Below are 15,020 nucleotides of genomic sequence, written 5' to 3' on the forward strand. Positions count from 1 at the left end.
GCCCCTCCCCCTGCAACCCCCCCAGGGGAGAGTGCCCCCTGCCCAGCCTCTCACCCTGCACCCTCCCAATGCCCAGTCCTGCCTTCCAAGGGAAGGTGTCCCCTGCCCAGCCCCCACCCCCAGTGCCCAGCCCCTCACCCTGCATCCTCCCCACCCCCAGCCCTGCCCAGGGAGACCCCCGCCCTGCCCCGGCCCCTCACCTTGGCCAGCTGGATGAGGGTGTCCAGCACGTGGCGACACACCACGGGGGCGGCCTGCGGGTGGATGTGGACGGCGGCGCCGGCGGCGGTGCCGGCCGCGTGCTTCTCCGTGTGCTTGCGCCCGCCGGCCCGCTGGATCTGGAAGATGTTGGTGCGGCAGCCCAGGGCGGCGTCCATGGAGACGGAGAGCCAGGAGAGCTGGCCCGAGCTGCGGGCCTCCATCTTGTGCAGCAGCTCCAGCGGGCGGCCCTCGGGGGCCCCGGCCTTGGCGGCCCGCTTGCCCCGCTCGTCCGGCGGCCCCTTGGGCGTCTCCAGGCAGGGCTCGCTCTCGCTGCTGCGCTGCAGGATGGACAGCAGGCTGCGGATCACCCAGCCCCGCGTCTGGCCGTGGTAGCAGAGGTTGCGCAGCACCCGGTGCAGCCGGCTGGTGTTCAGCTTGGGCTCGTCCACGAAGAGCAGCACCAGCAGGCAGGAGAGCGCCTCGTGGTCCAGCAGGAGCCGGCCCCGCAGCCGCAGGAGGCTGTCCACCGTGCTGCCCGACGGCCTGCGGGAGGAGGCGGCTCAGACAGCGGGGAGAGGAACCGGGCGGCTGCGAGGGCTGCACTGGAGCCGCCAGCCCCCACGTCCGTCCCGGAACGGAACCCAGGAGTCCAGCTCGCGCTGCCCCCACCCCGCTATAACCACCAGCCCCTGGAGCCCAGAATGGAACCCAGGTGTCCGGGCTGCTCCCACCCCCAGCACTAGAGCCGCCAGCCCCCACGTCCCTCCCGGCATGGAACCCAGGAGTCCAGCTCGTGCTGCCCCCACCCCGCTATAACCACCAGCCCCCGGAGCCCGGCATGGAACCCAGGTGTCCGGGCTGCTCCCACCCCCAGCACTGGAGCCACCAACCCCCACGTCCCTCCCGGAGCCCGGAATGGAACCCAGGAGTCCGGGCGGCCAGCTCACACTGCCCCCACCCCGCTATAACCACTAGCCCCCGGAGCCCGGAATGGAACCCAGGAGTCCGGGCGGCCTCCACCCCGCTATAACCACCAGCCCCCAAGTCCCTCCCAGAGCTGGGCATGGAACCCAGGAGGTTCCACCCACCCCCTCCGCGTGCTGGAGCCGCCAGCCCCCACGTCCCTCCCGGAGCCCGGAATGGAACCCAGGAGTCCAGCTCGCGCTGCCCCCACCCCGCTATAACCAGCAGCCTCCCAGAGCTGGGCATGGAACCCAGGTGTCCGGGCTGCTCCCACCCCCAGCACTGGAGCCACCAACCCCCACGTCCCTCCCAGAGCCCGGCATGGAACCCAGGAGTCCGGGCAGCCTCCATCCCGCTATAACCACCAGCCCCCAAGTCCCTCCCAGAGCTGGGCATGGAACCCAGGCATCCGGGCTGTTATCACCCCCCGCCCCGCGTGCTGGAGCCGCCAGCCCCCACGTCCCTCCCAGAGCCCGGCATGGATCCCACGTGTCCTGCGTCTCCACAGGAGATGAGACTTGAGCCTTGTAGCTAAGAGGTCCCCCTCAGCCCCCCCCGCGGCAGGTACCTGCTGTGGCTGCTGCTACCGCCCATGTGGAAGGTGCCCCCCCTCTGCACGGCCAGGCGCGTGTACTGGACCCCGCGGTTCCCGCTCAGCCGGCTGGTGAAGGCTGCGGGGAGATGAGAGGAGACAGGAGTTGGGGGGGCTGCAGGTTGAGGTGCTGGAGTGGGGTGCGGGGTGCATGGGGATAAGGGGTGCCGTGCCTGGGCTGTGCAGGATGGCCGACAGGGCCGAGGTGCCGGAGCGGGGTAGGGGTGGGTGGGGTGCCCGGGGCTGGGGGCCGTACCGGGCTGCGCAGGATGGCCGACAGGGCCGAGGTGCCGGAGCGGGGGTAGGGGTGGGTGGGGGTGCCCGGGGCTGGGGCCGTACCGGGCTGCGCAGGACGGCCGACAGGGCGAGGTGCCGGAGCGGGGGTAGGGGTGGGTGGGGGGTGCCCGGGGCCGTACCCGGGCTGCGTAGGATGGCCGACAGGGCGAGGTGCCGGAGCGGGGGGAGGGGTGGGTGCAGGGGTGCCCGGGGCCGTACCCGGGCTGCGTAGGACGGCCGACAGGGCCGAGGTGCCGGAGCGGGGATAGGGGTGGGTGGGGGGTGCCCGGGGCCGTACCCGGGCTGCGCAGGATGGCCGACAGGGCCGAGGTGCCGGAGCGGGGTAGGGGTGGGGCGGGGGTGCCGGGGCGTACCGGGCTGCGTGGGGCGGCCGACAGGGCGAGGTGCCGGAGCGGGGGTAGGGGTGGGTGGGGTGCCGGGGCCGTACCGGGCTGCGCAGGATGGCCGACAGGGCCGAGGTGCGGAGCGGGGTAGGGGTGGGTGGGGTGCCGGGGCCGGGGCCGTACCGGGCTGCGTGAGGATGGCCGACAGGGCCGAGGTGCCGGAGCGGGGTAGGGGTGGGTGGGGTGCCCGGGGCTGGGGGCCGTACCCGGGCTGCGCAGGATGGCCAACAGGGCCGAGGTGCCGGAGCGGGGGTAGGGGTGGGTGGGGGCTGCCCGGGGCCATACCGGGCTGCAGGATGGCCGACAGGGCCGAGGTGCCGGAGCGGGGTAGGGGTGCCCAGGGCCGTACCCGGGCTGCGGAGGATGGCCGACAGGGCCGAGGTGCCGGAGCGGGGTGCCCGGGGCTGGGGCTGCACCGGGCTGCGCAGGATGGCCGACAGGGCCGAGGTGCGGAGCGGGGTAGGGGTGGGTGGGGGGTGCCCGGGGCCGTACCCGGGCTGCGTAGGATGGCCGACAGGGCGAGGTGCCGGAGCGGGGGTAGGGGTGGGTGCAGGGGTGCCCGGGGCCGTACCCGGGCTGCGTAGGATGGCCGACCGGGCGAGGTGCCGGAGCGGGGTAGGGGTGGGGTGGGGGTGCTCGGGCCGTACCGGGCTGCGCAGGACGGCCGACAGGGCCGAGGTGCCGGAGTGGGGTAGGGGTGGGGTGCTCGGGGCCGTACCCGGGCTGCGCAGGATGGCCGACAGGGCCGAGTGCGGAGCGGGGGTAGGGGTGGGGTGGGGGTGCTCGGGGCCGTACCCGGGCTGCGCAGGACGGCCGACAGGGCGAGGTGCCGGAGTGGGGTAGGGGTGGGTGGGGTGCCCGGGGCTGGGGGCGTGCCGGGCTGCGTGGGATGGCCGACAGGGCCGAGGTGCCGGAGCGGGGTAGGGGTGGGTGGGGGTGCCGGGGCTGGGGGCCGTACCGGGCTGCGAGGATGGCCGACAGGGCCGAGGTGCCGGAGCGGGGTAGGGGTGGGTGGGGCTGCCCGGGGCCATACCCGGGCTGCGCAGGATGGCCGACAGGGCCGAGGTGCCAGAGCGGGGGTAGGGGTGGGTGGGGGGTGCCCGGGGCCGTACCCGGGCTGCGCAGGATGGCCGACAGGGCCGAGGTGCTGGAGTGCCCGAAGAGCCGCTCGTGCATGAGCTGGCGCTGCCGGGCCTCCTGCTCGCGGCGCAGGGCCTGGGCCTCGGCGGCGATGTCGGGCGGCATGACGGCCAGCACGCTGTCCTCCATGTCCTCCAGCACCGAGCGCCGCAGGTCCGAGGGCAGCGTCTGGATAAAGGTCACTGGGTCCATGGGCGTGTCCGAGCTGATGCCCTGCGCCAGCTCCCGCCGCTGCTGCTCCACCCGCTGCTGCGCCAGCACCTGGGGGGACAGGTCACTGCCGGGGGGACCCTGTCTGCTGGGCTGTAGCCCCGCCCATGGCCAGAGACCCCGCCCACAGAGCCATAGCCCCGCCCATGGCCAGAGACCCCGCCCACAGAGCCATAGCCCCGCCCATGCCCAGAGACCCCACCCACAGAGCATGCCCAGAGCCATAGCCCGGCCCACAGAGCCACAACCCTGCCCATGCTGAGACCCTGCCCACAGGGCTGTAGCTCCACCCCATGACCCTGCCATGCAGAGGGCCCGCCCACAGAGCCATAGCCCCGCCCATGCCCAGAGCCATAACCCCGCCCATGCCGAGACCCTGCCCACAGGGCTGTAGCTCCACCCCATGACCCTGCCATGCAGAGGCCCCACCCACCCTGACACCTAGCTCCACCCTCAGCTCTGCCCCAAACCCCCCAGCCCCGGCCCCATCCCACAGCTCCTCCCCATCCCACCTAGCCCCGCCCCTCAAACATAGCTCCTCCCCCTCAGGAGCAGCACTTACCTCCTCCTGGATGGCAGGGGGCAGGGCAGCCAGGAACTCGGGGCTGACCTCTGTCACCCCAGGGTTGCTCACCACAGGCGGGGTGGGGATGGCAGCAGTGGGGGGAGGCCGGGCTGGCGGCCGGATGCCCAGCTGGTTCTGCAGCACCTCACGTCGGATGTCATCTGGCAGGGCCGCCAGGAAGGAGGGGTCCACGCCCTCAGGGAGGTTTATCCCTGAAAAGAGATGGGGGTGTCAGCAAAAGATGCAGCCACCTCTGGGGTGAGGCAGCTGGGGAACAGCCGCACATAACGCTGCACAGGGAAGGCTCGGCCCACCCTGAGATGCAGCCACCTCTGGGTCGGGCAGCTGCGGAACAGCCGCACATAACGCTGCACAGGGAAGACTCGGCACACCCTGAGATGCAGCCACCTCTGGGGCGGGGCAGCTGCGGAACAGCCGCACATAACGCTGCACAGGGAAGGCTCGGCCCACCCTGAGATGCAGCCACCTCTGGGGCGGGGCAGCTGGGGAACAGCCGCACATAACGCTGCACAGGGAAGGCTCGGCCCACCTGAGATGCAGCCACCTCTGGGTTGGGGCATCTGGGGAACAGCCGCACATAACGCTGCACAGGGAAGGCTTGGCACACCCTGAGATGCAGCCACCTCTGGGGCAGGCCTGCACCGTGGGGCTGCAGCAGGAGAACGGGGACGAGGACACCAGGATTCTTTCTGACTCCATCGTTCGAATGCCCAGAAGGGATCGAGTGCCTGGCCCTGGCTGCCAGGGGAGAGCGCCCCCTGCCGAGGCCCCCGCCCACGCTCGGCAGCACAGCGCCCCCTCCAGCCCTGCTAGCGCATCCCAGCTACCCAACCCCTCTGCCAAGAGGCTGCTCAGTTGCCCCCGGTACCTGCTAGCGGGTCCTCCTCTTCGCTGCTGGTGGAGGGCAGCGGCTCCTCCAGGATGCCCCGGGAGTCGGCTCCCGAGATGGCCACGGCCGAGTCCCTGGTAGAGGAGCTCTCGGAGGATGAAGCAGGGGGTGAGCTGGGGGATGGGAAGCAGGGGGTGAGTGGGGGCCAGATCCCAGTGAGTCCCGCCCCAAGCCAGATCCCCACCCGCTGCACACCCTGCCCCATACCTGTCCTCCCCTTGCTGGCTGGCATCGGCCAGGCTGTCGCCGCCGCCGGCCTGGCCCTCGGGGCGCTGCTGGGCTGGCTCGGCCCCAGGGGCACCATGGGCGGGAGGCTGCTCCGCCCCGCCAGGCATGGCGCCCTCCCCGACGCCCTCCTCCAGGCTGCAGGTGTCCATGGGCGAGCCCTCCAGCTGGCTGCTAACGGCCGTCAGGGCATCCGAGTCCTCTGCCCTCTCTGGGGACAGCGAGGCTGGGGGAGAAACGGGGGTGGGGAGGTCAGGGGGATCCCGGAGGGGAAACTGAGGCAGAGAGGGGACGGATGCCTTCCCAAGGTCAGCCAGTGACCCAGGAGTCCTGGCTCCCAGCCCCCACGCCCTGCTGCAACCCCTAGATCCCCCTCCCCTCCCAGAGCCTAGGAGAGAACCCAGGCGTCCTGGCTCCCAGCCCCCGCAATCCCCCCCACTTACTGATGGTGGGGGCAGGTGACAGCTCCATCTGGGTGGCCTCCGCGTCGGCACTGGGCCTACCCGGCCCCGAGTCCTCCTGCTCAGCCGGTACCAGCAGCTGGCGCGAGGCCTCGGTGCTGGGCTGCCCGGCGAGCTCCGGGGGCAGCTCCCCACCCGCCGCTACCGGCTGCGGGGTCTCCAGGGTGACCAGCGTCTGCTTGGGGCCGGCGGAGGGGCCCTCGGCAGCGGGCGGGGCGGCGGGGAAACCGTCGGTCCGGCCAGCTGCATCTGGGGTGGGTGAGACGGGGCTTAGATGGGACACCCCACACCCAGGCCATGCCGGCCCCTGCTCCCCCGCCGCAGCTGGGAGAGAACCCAGGAGTCCTGGCTTCCGGCCCACCAGGCTCCTCCTCCTGCCGGCGAGGGCCCGGCGCTGGGGAAAGTAGTAAGTTGTATCGTTATCTCTGATTGGGGCACGAATCCCGACCCCACAACAATACAACGTACTACCTCATCCCGGCGGGGGCTGGGTCCACCCTGGGGGGCCGCCTGACGCCCCCCCATCTGACACCCACCCGCTGCAGGGGCTGGAGCCACCCCGGGGGCCTCCCGCCGCCCCCCATCTGACACCCACCCGCTGCGGGGGCTGGATCCACCCTGGGGGCCTCCCGCCGCCCCCCCCATCTGACACCCACTCGCTGCGGGGGCTGGAGCCACCCGCCGCCCCCCATCTCACACCCACCCACTGCGGGGGCTGGGTCCACCCCGGGGGCCGCCCGCCGCCCCCCATCTCACACCCACCCGCTGCGGGGGCTGGATGCACCTCGGGGGCCTCCCGCCGCCCCCCCATCTCACACCCACCCCCTGCGGGGGCTGGAGCCATCCCCAGGGGCCTCCCGCCACCCCCCATCTGACACCCACCCGCTGCGGGGGCTGGGTCCACCCCGGGGGCCTCCCGCCACCCCCCATCTGACACCCACCCGCTGCGGGGATTGGGTCCACTCCCGGAGCCCTCCTGTCGCCCCACATCTATCACACGCAGCTTGGCAGGATGCACAGACAGCTTGTTTCATAGTCCTACAGAGACCCACGATTGGGGGAAAGGGCAGGACCCCCTGTGCTCCCACCATCAGCCCCCACTCCCCTCCAAGAGCCATGAGAGATCCCAGGCATCCTGGGCCCCCAATGCTCTATGCATTACACTCCATTCCCCCGCCTGCTCCCAGAGCCATGAGAGAACCCAGGCATCCAGCCCCCTCTGTTCTAGCCACTAGCCCCCCACTCCCCTCCCAGAGCCGGGAGAGAACCCAGGTGTCCTGGCTCCCAGCCCCCTCTGCTCTAACCAGCAGCCCCCACTCCCCTCCCAGGGCCGGGAGAGAACCCAGGCGAGCTGGGCAGACGGCGGTTCCTGGCTCCTGCTGGCAGTGCTGAGGGTGACCCCGCGGGAAAGACAGTAGACTGTATAGTTATCTCCGAGACCGGGTGTGACCCTAAAACTATACAATCTACTACCTCATCCCCCAGGGCCTCGGGGCGCTGCTGGGCCCGGCCTGGCACCGAGGGGCAAGTGGGGGTGATGGGCGGGGCAGTTACCTGAGAGACTCTGCTCGGTGGCGGTGTTAGGTGTGGGCACCGCCCCCTGGAAAGCAAGAGAGGGACAGAATGGAGTTAGAGGGGCATGCGGCCTGGACCCCCTGGGGGGGCCGCTCGCTATGGGGGGCAGGGAATGGGGCATGTGGCCTGGTCCCCCTGGGGGGGCCACTCGCTATGGGGGGGCAGGGAATGGGGCATGCGGCCTGGACCCCCTCGGGGGTGGGGGGCTGCTGGCTATGGAGGCAGGGAATGGGGCATGCGGCCTGGACCCCTCGGGGATGGAGGCAGGGAATGGGGCATGCGGCCTGGACCTCGGGGCCGCTGGCTATGGAGGCAGGGAATGGGGCATGCGGCCTGGACCCCCTCGGGGGTGGGGGGCTGCTGGCTATGGAGGCAGGGAATGGGGCATGCGGCCTGGACCCCCTCGGGGGTGGGGGGCTGCTGGCTATGGAGGCAGGGAATGGGGCATGCGGCCTGGACCCCCTGGGGGGGCCGCTGGCTATGGAGGCAGGGACTGGGGCATGCGGCCTGGACCCCCTCGGGGGTGGGGGGCTGCTGGCTATGGTGGCGGGGGCTGGGGCATGCGGCCTGGACCCCCTCGGGGGGCCGCTGGCTATGGAGGCAGGGAATGGGGCATGCGGCCTGGACCCCCTCGGGGGTGGGGGGCTGCTGGCTATGGAGGCAGGGAATGGGGCATGCAGTCTGCACCCCCTAGAGGGTGCCGGGTGGCTCAGGGGGGTGGGGAATGGGGGAGGTGGGAGGGGGCGCTGGCTAAGATCCAGCCCAGGGTGGTGACTGGCTGGCTCAGGGGGGCAAGGAATGGGGCCCGGGCCTGTCCCCTCTAGGGGGCGCCAGCTCCCACCCCCCGCTGCTCTCCAGCCATCGCCATGGATGCAATGAGTCTGTGGGGTCTGAGCCCTGGGCCCCACCAGCCATGGGGGAAGGGCAGGGCTGGGGAGGGGTGTGGCTAGTTCTGCACCAGCCCTTTAAGCCTTCAAGGGCCAGGTGAGCTCAGTGGCAGCTCCCCACCTGGGCGCTCTGCTCCTTCCCGTCCTTCTCCTCCTTGGCTTTGTCCGTGGCTTTGGCCTCCTCCTCAGCCAGCTGCTTGCGGCGCTTCTCCCGGCGCTCCTCCAGCTCCTCGTCCCGCAGCGCCTCCAGGTGGTTAACGATGGGAACCTTCACCACTGCGGGGGGGCAGAGCTGGGGTCAGGGGGCTGGGCCGGCGAGGGGGCCGGGCCGGCGAGGGGGCCGGGTGGGGGGGTGAGGGGGGGGGGTGGGGCTCACCTGACACGCAGTCGTGCATGCTCTCCGCGTCCAGCACCTTGCACTCCTCGGTCCAGCGCGTCAGGGCGGTGGGGATGCTGGAGAGGGTCCCTGCGGAGGGAAGAGGGAGGGTAAGGAGGCTGGCTCGGAGCCAGAGACCCCCAAGGGCCAGGCCCCCGGCCCCCCCGGCACTCGCCTGCCTGGCTGGTGGCCGTACTCTGGTCGTGGAAGAAGTCGTCCAGCAGCTCGTCGTCGGAGCGGGCGATGATGTGGACGTCGTCGTTCCCCACCAGGAGGCGGGCGCGGCCCCGGCTCTGCAGTGGGAGGCTGCTGCTCAGCTGGAGGATGTCGGCTGCGGCCGAGGGACCCAGCAACCTGAGGGGAGGGGGTGCCGTTAGGGTACTTCCCTGGCGCCGAAATGCGGCCACCTCTGGGGCGGAGCAGGTGGGGAACAGCCGCACACAACAGCGCACAGGGAGGGCGGCTGGGTCCCCAGCCGGGCGGGAGCGAGCGCGTCTCACCTCTGCAGGATGAGGGGGGGGTTGGGCTGCCGCGTGCCGGGGTAGTGCACGTGGATGGTGTGGCCGGTGTTGGCCGTCAGCTGGCGCAGCGTCCGCTGGCTCCGCCCGATGCCCTGGGCCAGGCGGGTGGTGGAGGAGCCGCTGCCGAGGGTCAGGGAGCCGTGGTCCGCGTGCCGCACCATGAGCGGGTGGGTGGCCGGGATGTTTCCTGGGGAGGGGGGGATATCCGCTGGGGGGGGGAGAGAGAGGTTAGCCACAGAGAGCCCCTGGAGAGCAGCCCACGTCGCCCACTGGGGGTGCCAGGGAACCATGGGGCTCAGGGGCTGGCAGGGATCGGCCCCACGCTCCAGGGCTGAGAACTTGGGGGCCCGGCCCCACCCAGCCCTGACCTCTGGGACTGAAAGCCTGGGGACCCCCCCACTCCCCTCCCCTTACTGGCGCTGGAGAACATGTTGTCGAACTCAATGATGAGGTCATCCTCGCGGTCGAAGCGCTCGAAGCGCACCAGGGGCGAGGCGTTCATGTCGGGGTAATCCTCGTCCAGCTCCATCTCCGAGCCGTCGTCGTCCTCCTCCTCCTCCTCCCCCTCCTCGCCCTCCTCGTCGTCCTGCCGGCGCAGAGCCTGCTTACAGCCTGCCCCCCGCAGTCCAGCCCAGCCCCTTCCCCCAGCCGAGAAAGGACCCCGGAGTCCTGGAGCCCAGCCCAGCCCCCTCCCCGAGCCAGGAGAGGACCCCGGAGTCCTGGAGCCCAGCCCAGCCCCTTCCCCCAGCCGAGAAAGGACCCCGGAGTCCTGGAGCCCAGCCCAGCCCCCGCTGCCCTCCCCCTCAGAGCCGGGAGAGGACCCAGGCATCCTGGCACCCAGCCCTCTGCTCTACCCACTAGCCCCCAGGCGTCCTGGTGCCCAGTCCCCTGCCCCAATCCCCAGGCGCACCTGGAGAGGTCGACGCTGTGAGAGAACCCAGGAGTCCTGGCTCTCAGCCCTCCCCCAACTCTAACCACTAGACCCCACTCTCCTCCCAGAGCCAAGGAGAGAACCCAGGAGTCCTGGCTCTCAGCCCCCCCCCCCCCAGCTCTACCCACTAGACCCCACTCCCCTCTCAGAGCCAGGGGTGATGCCAGCTGCTGGCCCCCGCCTCACCTGATCATCTTCATCTTCCTCCTCTTCCTCCTCCTCCTCATCCTGACTGTCATCCTCGTCCTCATTACTGCCGCTGCTGTCTTCCTCCTGCGTGTGCTCCTCCTCGTCTTCGGGGTCCAGGATATTCATCGAGTCTGGGGACGGTACAGGGGGGCCACAGGTCAGCCCTGCCCTTCACCAGCCCCGACTCCCCTCCCAGAGCCGGGCTAGAACCCAGGAGTCCGGGCTCCCTGCCCCTCCGGCTCTAACCACCAGCCCCCACTCCCCTCCCAGAGTCAGGCTAGAACCCAGGAGTCCGGGCTCCCAGCCCCACCGGCTCTAACCACCAGCCCCCACACCCCTCCCACACTCAGGCTAGAACCCAGGAGTCCGGGCTCCCAGCCCCCCCCGCTCTAACCACCAGCCCAGAACCCAGGAGTCCGGGCTCCCTCCCACTCCGGCTCTAACCACCAGCCCCCGCCCCCATCCCAGAGCCGGGAGAGAACCCAGGAGTCCGGGCTCCCAGCCCCCGCCCCCATCCCAGAGCCGGGAGAGAACCCAGGTGTCCAGGTCCTCTCCGCACACACATCCAATGTCTTTCTGGCCGCAGGGCTCAGCATCAGGTCTCCCCCGCAGCGCCCCACACTGGCCACCGGGGGCAGTGTCCCAGGTTAACCCTTACCTTCCCGGTTGGCCTGCAGCGTGGAACCCTGGCTCAGGTTGGAGGGGGCCTCGTCCATCAGCACGTCCTCCGGGGCGTCGTCCTCCCCACTGCGGCTCACTGTGGGGGAGGGATGGGGTGAGGGGGGACCTGGCTCCAGGGCCACAGGGGTGAGGCAGGGAAGGGGGGTGAATGCGGGTGAGTTCGTCCCCCCCCAGGCTCCTGACCAAGATCCCCCTCAACATGGGCCCTCTGTCCCCCCCCCACACCAGAGCAGGGGTCCTGCCCCCACTCCCCTCCCAGATCTAGGGAGGGAACCCAGGAGTCCTGGCTCCCAGCCCCCCCTATTCCAACCACGAGCCCCCACTCCCCTCCCAGAGCTAGGGAGGGACCCCCGGACTCCTGGCTCCCACCCCCCCTATTCCAACCACTAGCCCCCACTCCCCTCCCAGAGCTAGGGAGGGAACCCAGGGGTCCTGGCTCCCCTGCTCTAACCCACCAGCCCCCACTCCCCTCCCAGAGGCGGGGAAAGAACCCAGGAGTCCCCCTCACCCCACCAAGACCCAGCACACGCCCCTCGGTGCCTGCCCCCCAGTCCCCCCCCCTCACCGATGATGGTGCTATTCCCGGGGCCGCCATCCCGTTCCAGCAGCTCGTCTATCAGGTCCTCCAGCTCGTTCTCCACCTGCGGGGGCAGAGAGGCGGTGGGTGGGGGCCAGGCCGGTTGTGATTCCCCGTCCTGGCCCCCCCGGCTCCCCGGCCAGCCGCTCACCTGCATCTCCTGGGTGCTGAGCACCTCAGGCTGCCCGGCGATCACCACTGCGTCGCCCTCCGCCTCCCCGTCCATGATGTCGCCGTCCGCCACCTCCGCCTGGCCGGCGTCGTGGTCCTCCTCATGGGCACCCGCCTCACCCGGCTCCCCTGGGGGAACAGAGCCATCAGGAGACGGCCCGCGGATGGGGAGCTTCCGGGGCGCAGGGATCCTGGGAGCATGGGGAGGGGCGCAGGCTAGGGGGTGGCAGGCGGAGCAGGGGGAAAATCGGAGAGGGAACCTGGCAGTGGGGAAGGTGGGTGGGAGCAGGCTGCGGGTGAGGGGAGGGGAGGGGACGCGGCAGCGGGGGTGCCAGGCTGCGGGCGAGGCGAGGGGGCGCGGCAGCGGGGGAGTCCAGGCTGCGGGCGAGGGAGGAGGGAGGCGCGGCAGCGGGGAGTCAGGCTGCGGGCGAGGGGGAGGAGGCGCGGCAGGGGGGGTGCCAGGCTGCGGGCGAGGGGAGGGGAGGGGGCGCGGCAGCGGGGGAGTCTGGCCGGCCGTGGGAGGCCGCAGGCCGGGGGACAGCAGCAGGCCGCGGGTGGGTCAAGGCTGCGGGCGAGGAGGAGGCAGCAGGCAGCAGGCAGGGGTGCCAGGCGCGGGCGAGGAGGAGGAGGCAGCAGGCAGCAGGCAGCCGGGGTGCCAGGCCGCGGGCGAGGAGGGAGGCGCGGCAGCGGGGGAGGCAGGCCGGGCGTGGGAGGCAGCAGGCCGTGGGAGGCAGCAGGCAGTGGGGGTGGGAGGCTGCGGGCGAGGGGAGGGGAGGGATCCCGGCCGCGGGGGTGCCAGGCTGCAGGCGAATGGAGGGAGCGCGGCAGAGAGGGAGGCAGCAGGCAGCGGGGGTGCCAGGCTGCGGGCGAGGGAGGGGAGGGATCCCGGCCCCACCTACCCACGTCCTGCTGGTTGCTGTTGGCGTCGCGGGCAGCGCCCTGCGCCTCGCCCTCCGCTTTGCTCTTGCTGGCCGTGCTCTTGCTGCCGAAGAGGCTGCTGGGCTGGTTGACGATGCGCGACAGCGTCTCCAGGGGCTTCAGCGCCGCGTTCACCGTGTTGGCCATGTTGGGGCTGCAGGGCGGAGTCTCCATCAGCTCCCACCCGCCTCCCAGAGCCGGGAGAGAACCCCGGAGTCCTGGCTCTCAGACCCCCGTTCTACCCACCAGCCCCACTCCTCCCAGAGCCAGGGAGAGAACCCAGGAGTCCGGGCTCTCAGCCCCCCCTGCTCTAACCCACCAGCCCCCACTCCCCTCCCAGAGCCAGGGAGAGAACCCAGGCGTCCGGGCACCCAGCCCCCACTCCCCTCCCAGAGCCAGGGAGAGAACCCAGGCGTCCGGGCACCCAGCCCCCACTCCCCTCCCAGAGCCAGGGAGAGAACCCAGGCGTCCGGGCGCCAAGCCCCCACTCCCCTCCCAGAGCCGGGGAGAGAACCCGGGCGTCCAGGCGCCCAGCCCCCACTCCCCTCCCAGAGCCAGGGAGAGAACCCAGGCGTCCAGGCGCCCAGCCCCCACTCCCCTCCCAGAGCCAGGGAGAGAACCCAGGCGTCCGGGCGCCCAGCCCCCACTCCCCTCCCAGAGCCAGGGAGAGAACCCCGGCGTCCGGGCGCACCTGGAGAGGTCGAGGCTGTGGGGGACCCGCGCCAGGTCGCTGACCAGCCCCTTCTTGAGGAAGAGGCGGATGATGTTGTTCATGCCGTTGTGCTGCGTCTTGGCGGCCGCGCTGCTGTAGAAGCTGGAGGTGGAGGGGCAGGACTCCATGATGGTGCTGATGATGCACATCACGGCCTGCAGCCTGGGGAGGGAGAGGAGGGGTCAGCGCCGCGACACCCCTACTCTGGGACCCCCCCCACGCACCGGCATCTGCACTGGGAGATCACCCCCAGCGAGGTGCTGGTGCCAGCGGTGGGATACCCCGATATGTTCTCCCAACAGTCACGGGGGGCTGTTCCCCTGCCCTTCAGTGGGGTGCTGCTGGCAAAGCGCCAATCGCCCAGAGCTCCCAACGTGGGACTTGACACCCCTTTGAGCTGCATCCTCCCCACCCCCAAGCGACTGGCTCAGGCTCTCGGCAAACTCCGGCAGCGTCGTCGTCTTAAGCTTTTCTCCCCAACCATCAGGGCTAGAAACCCGAAGAGGGGATTTGGGAGCCACTGTGTCATCCCGGGAGCCACGGCCTTTACCAGGTCCTGGAGCCCCGATTCCTGACCCCCACCCCCCAGCCGGGCAGCGACCCCAGGGCTGCCAGCCCCCGCTCACCTGGCATGTTTCTCCGTGCTCTCTGCCATGGCCAGCGCCCGCCCCAGCGCAGCCTTCACCTCGTTCACCAGCGCCACCTGGGCGTCCGTGCCGCTGCCCGCTGCAGCCAGGCTGGCGAGGAAGAGACGGGCCAGCGCGGGGGTGTCCTTGTCCTCTGCGTTCTGGGTGTGGGGCAGCAGATGGTCCAGGACAAAGGCCAACACACTGCAGTCCTGCCGGGACATGGGGAGGGGTGAGCGGGTCCCCACGCCAAGCCCCACAGCCCCCACTCCCCGCCAGAGCCCGGGAGAGAACCCAGGGGGCCGGGCTGCCCCTCACCTCCTTGATGAGCTCGGACTGGCCCACGGTGTAGCTGTAGTTGGCGATGAGGGCGGCGATGCCCACGTAGGAACGCACCAGCTCGGCCAGCAGGCGCAGGATGGTGGAGGTGGGCATGAGCGGCTTGCTGCCCTTGGCCTTCTGCTTGCCCTCCTCCGTCGCCTTGTCCCCCTCCTTGTCCTTCCGGCCCTCCCGCGACTCCTCAGGGGTGGAGGCTGCGGGGGGGGATGGGTTAGGCGGGGGGGCACAGAAAGGGGTCCCCTGCGAACCCGGTGCCAGCAGATGCCCAAGGGTGTCCTGCGCCAGCTACTGGGGAACAGCCGAGGGGGTCCCTGGGGTGCCCCGCGCCGCCTGTCGGGGGCAGCGGGGGGGGGAGGAGGCCCCGGGGGTGCCCCGCGCCGCCTGTCGGGGGCAGCGGGGGAGGAGGCCTGGGTGCCCAGCGCCGCCTGTCGGGGGCAGCGGGGGAGGAGGCCGGGTGCCCAGCGCCGCCTGTCGGGGCAGCGGGAGGAGGCCCGGGGTGCCCAGCGCCGCCTGTCGGGGCAGCGGGGGAGGAGGCCCGGGTGCCCCACGCCGGCTGTCGGGGCAGCGGGG

General features: G+C 71.5%; 1 protein-coding gene across 1 annotated transcript in view; it reads right to left on the minus strand.

Moving 5' to 3' along the window:
- The window catches only part of HUWE1 (HECT, UBA and WWE domain containing E3 ubiquitin protein ligase 1), a 65,211-nt gene that overhangs the window by 10,156 nt on the left and 40,035 nt on the right, over positions 1 to 15,020 (minus strand). The window contains 21 exon segments of the mRNA XM_039510329.1: positions 201 to 744; positions 1,733 to 1,835; positions 3,549 to 3,837; positions 4,349 to 4,563; positions 5,241 to 5,374; positions 5,469 to 5,712; positions 5,930 to 6,196; positions 7,502 to 7,547; positions 8,531 to 8,685; positions 8,786 to 8,875; positions 8,961 to 9,139; positions 9,286 to 9,514; positions 9,721 to 9,892; positions 10,424 to 10,557; positions 11,085 to 11,183; positions 11,673 to 11,748; positions 11,836 to 11,984; positions 12,755 to 12,927; positions 13,465 to 13,647; positions 14,112 to 14,323; positions 14,430 to 14,644. Of these exon segments, the coding sequence (XP_039366263.1) occupies positions 201 to 744; positions 1,733 to 1,835; positions 3,549 to 3,837; positions 4,349 to 4,563; positions 5,241 to 5,374; positions 5,469 to 5,712; positions 5,930 to 6,196; positions 7,502 to 7,547; positions 8,531 to 8,685; positions 8,786 to 8,875; positions 8,961 to 9,139; positions 9,286 to 9,514; positions 9,721 to 9,892; positions 10,424 to 10,557; positions 11,085 to 11,183; positions 11,673 to 11,748; positions 11,836 to 11,984; positions 12,755 to 12,927; positions 13,465 to 13,647; positions 14,112 to 14,323; positions 14,430 to 14,644 (3,908 nt within the window).

The sequence above is a fragment of the Mauremys reevesii genome, linkage group 22 (assembly GCF_016161935.1).
Source record: "Mauremys reevesii isolate NIE-2019 linkage group 22, ASM1616193v1, whole genome shotgun sequence".
NCBI lineage: Eukaryota > Metazoa > Chordata > Testudines > Geoemydidae > Mauremys > Mauremys reevesii.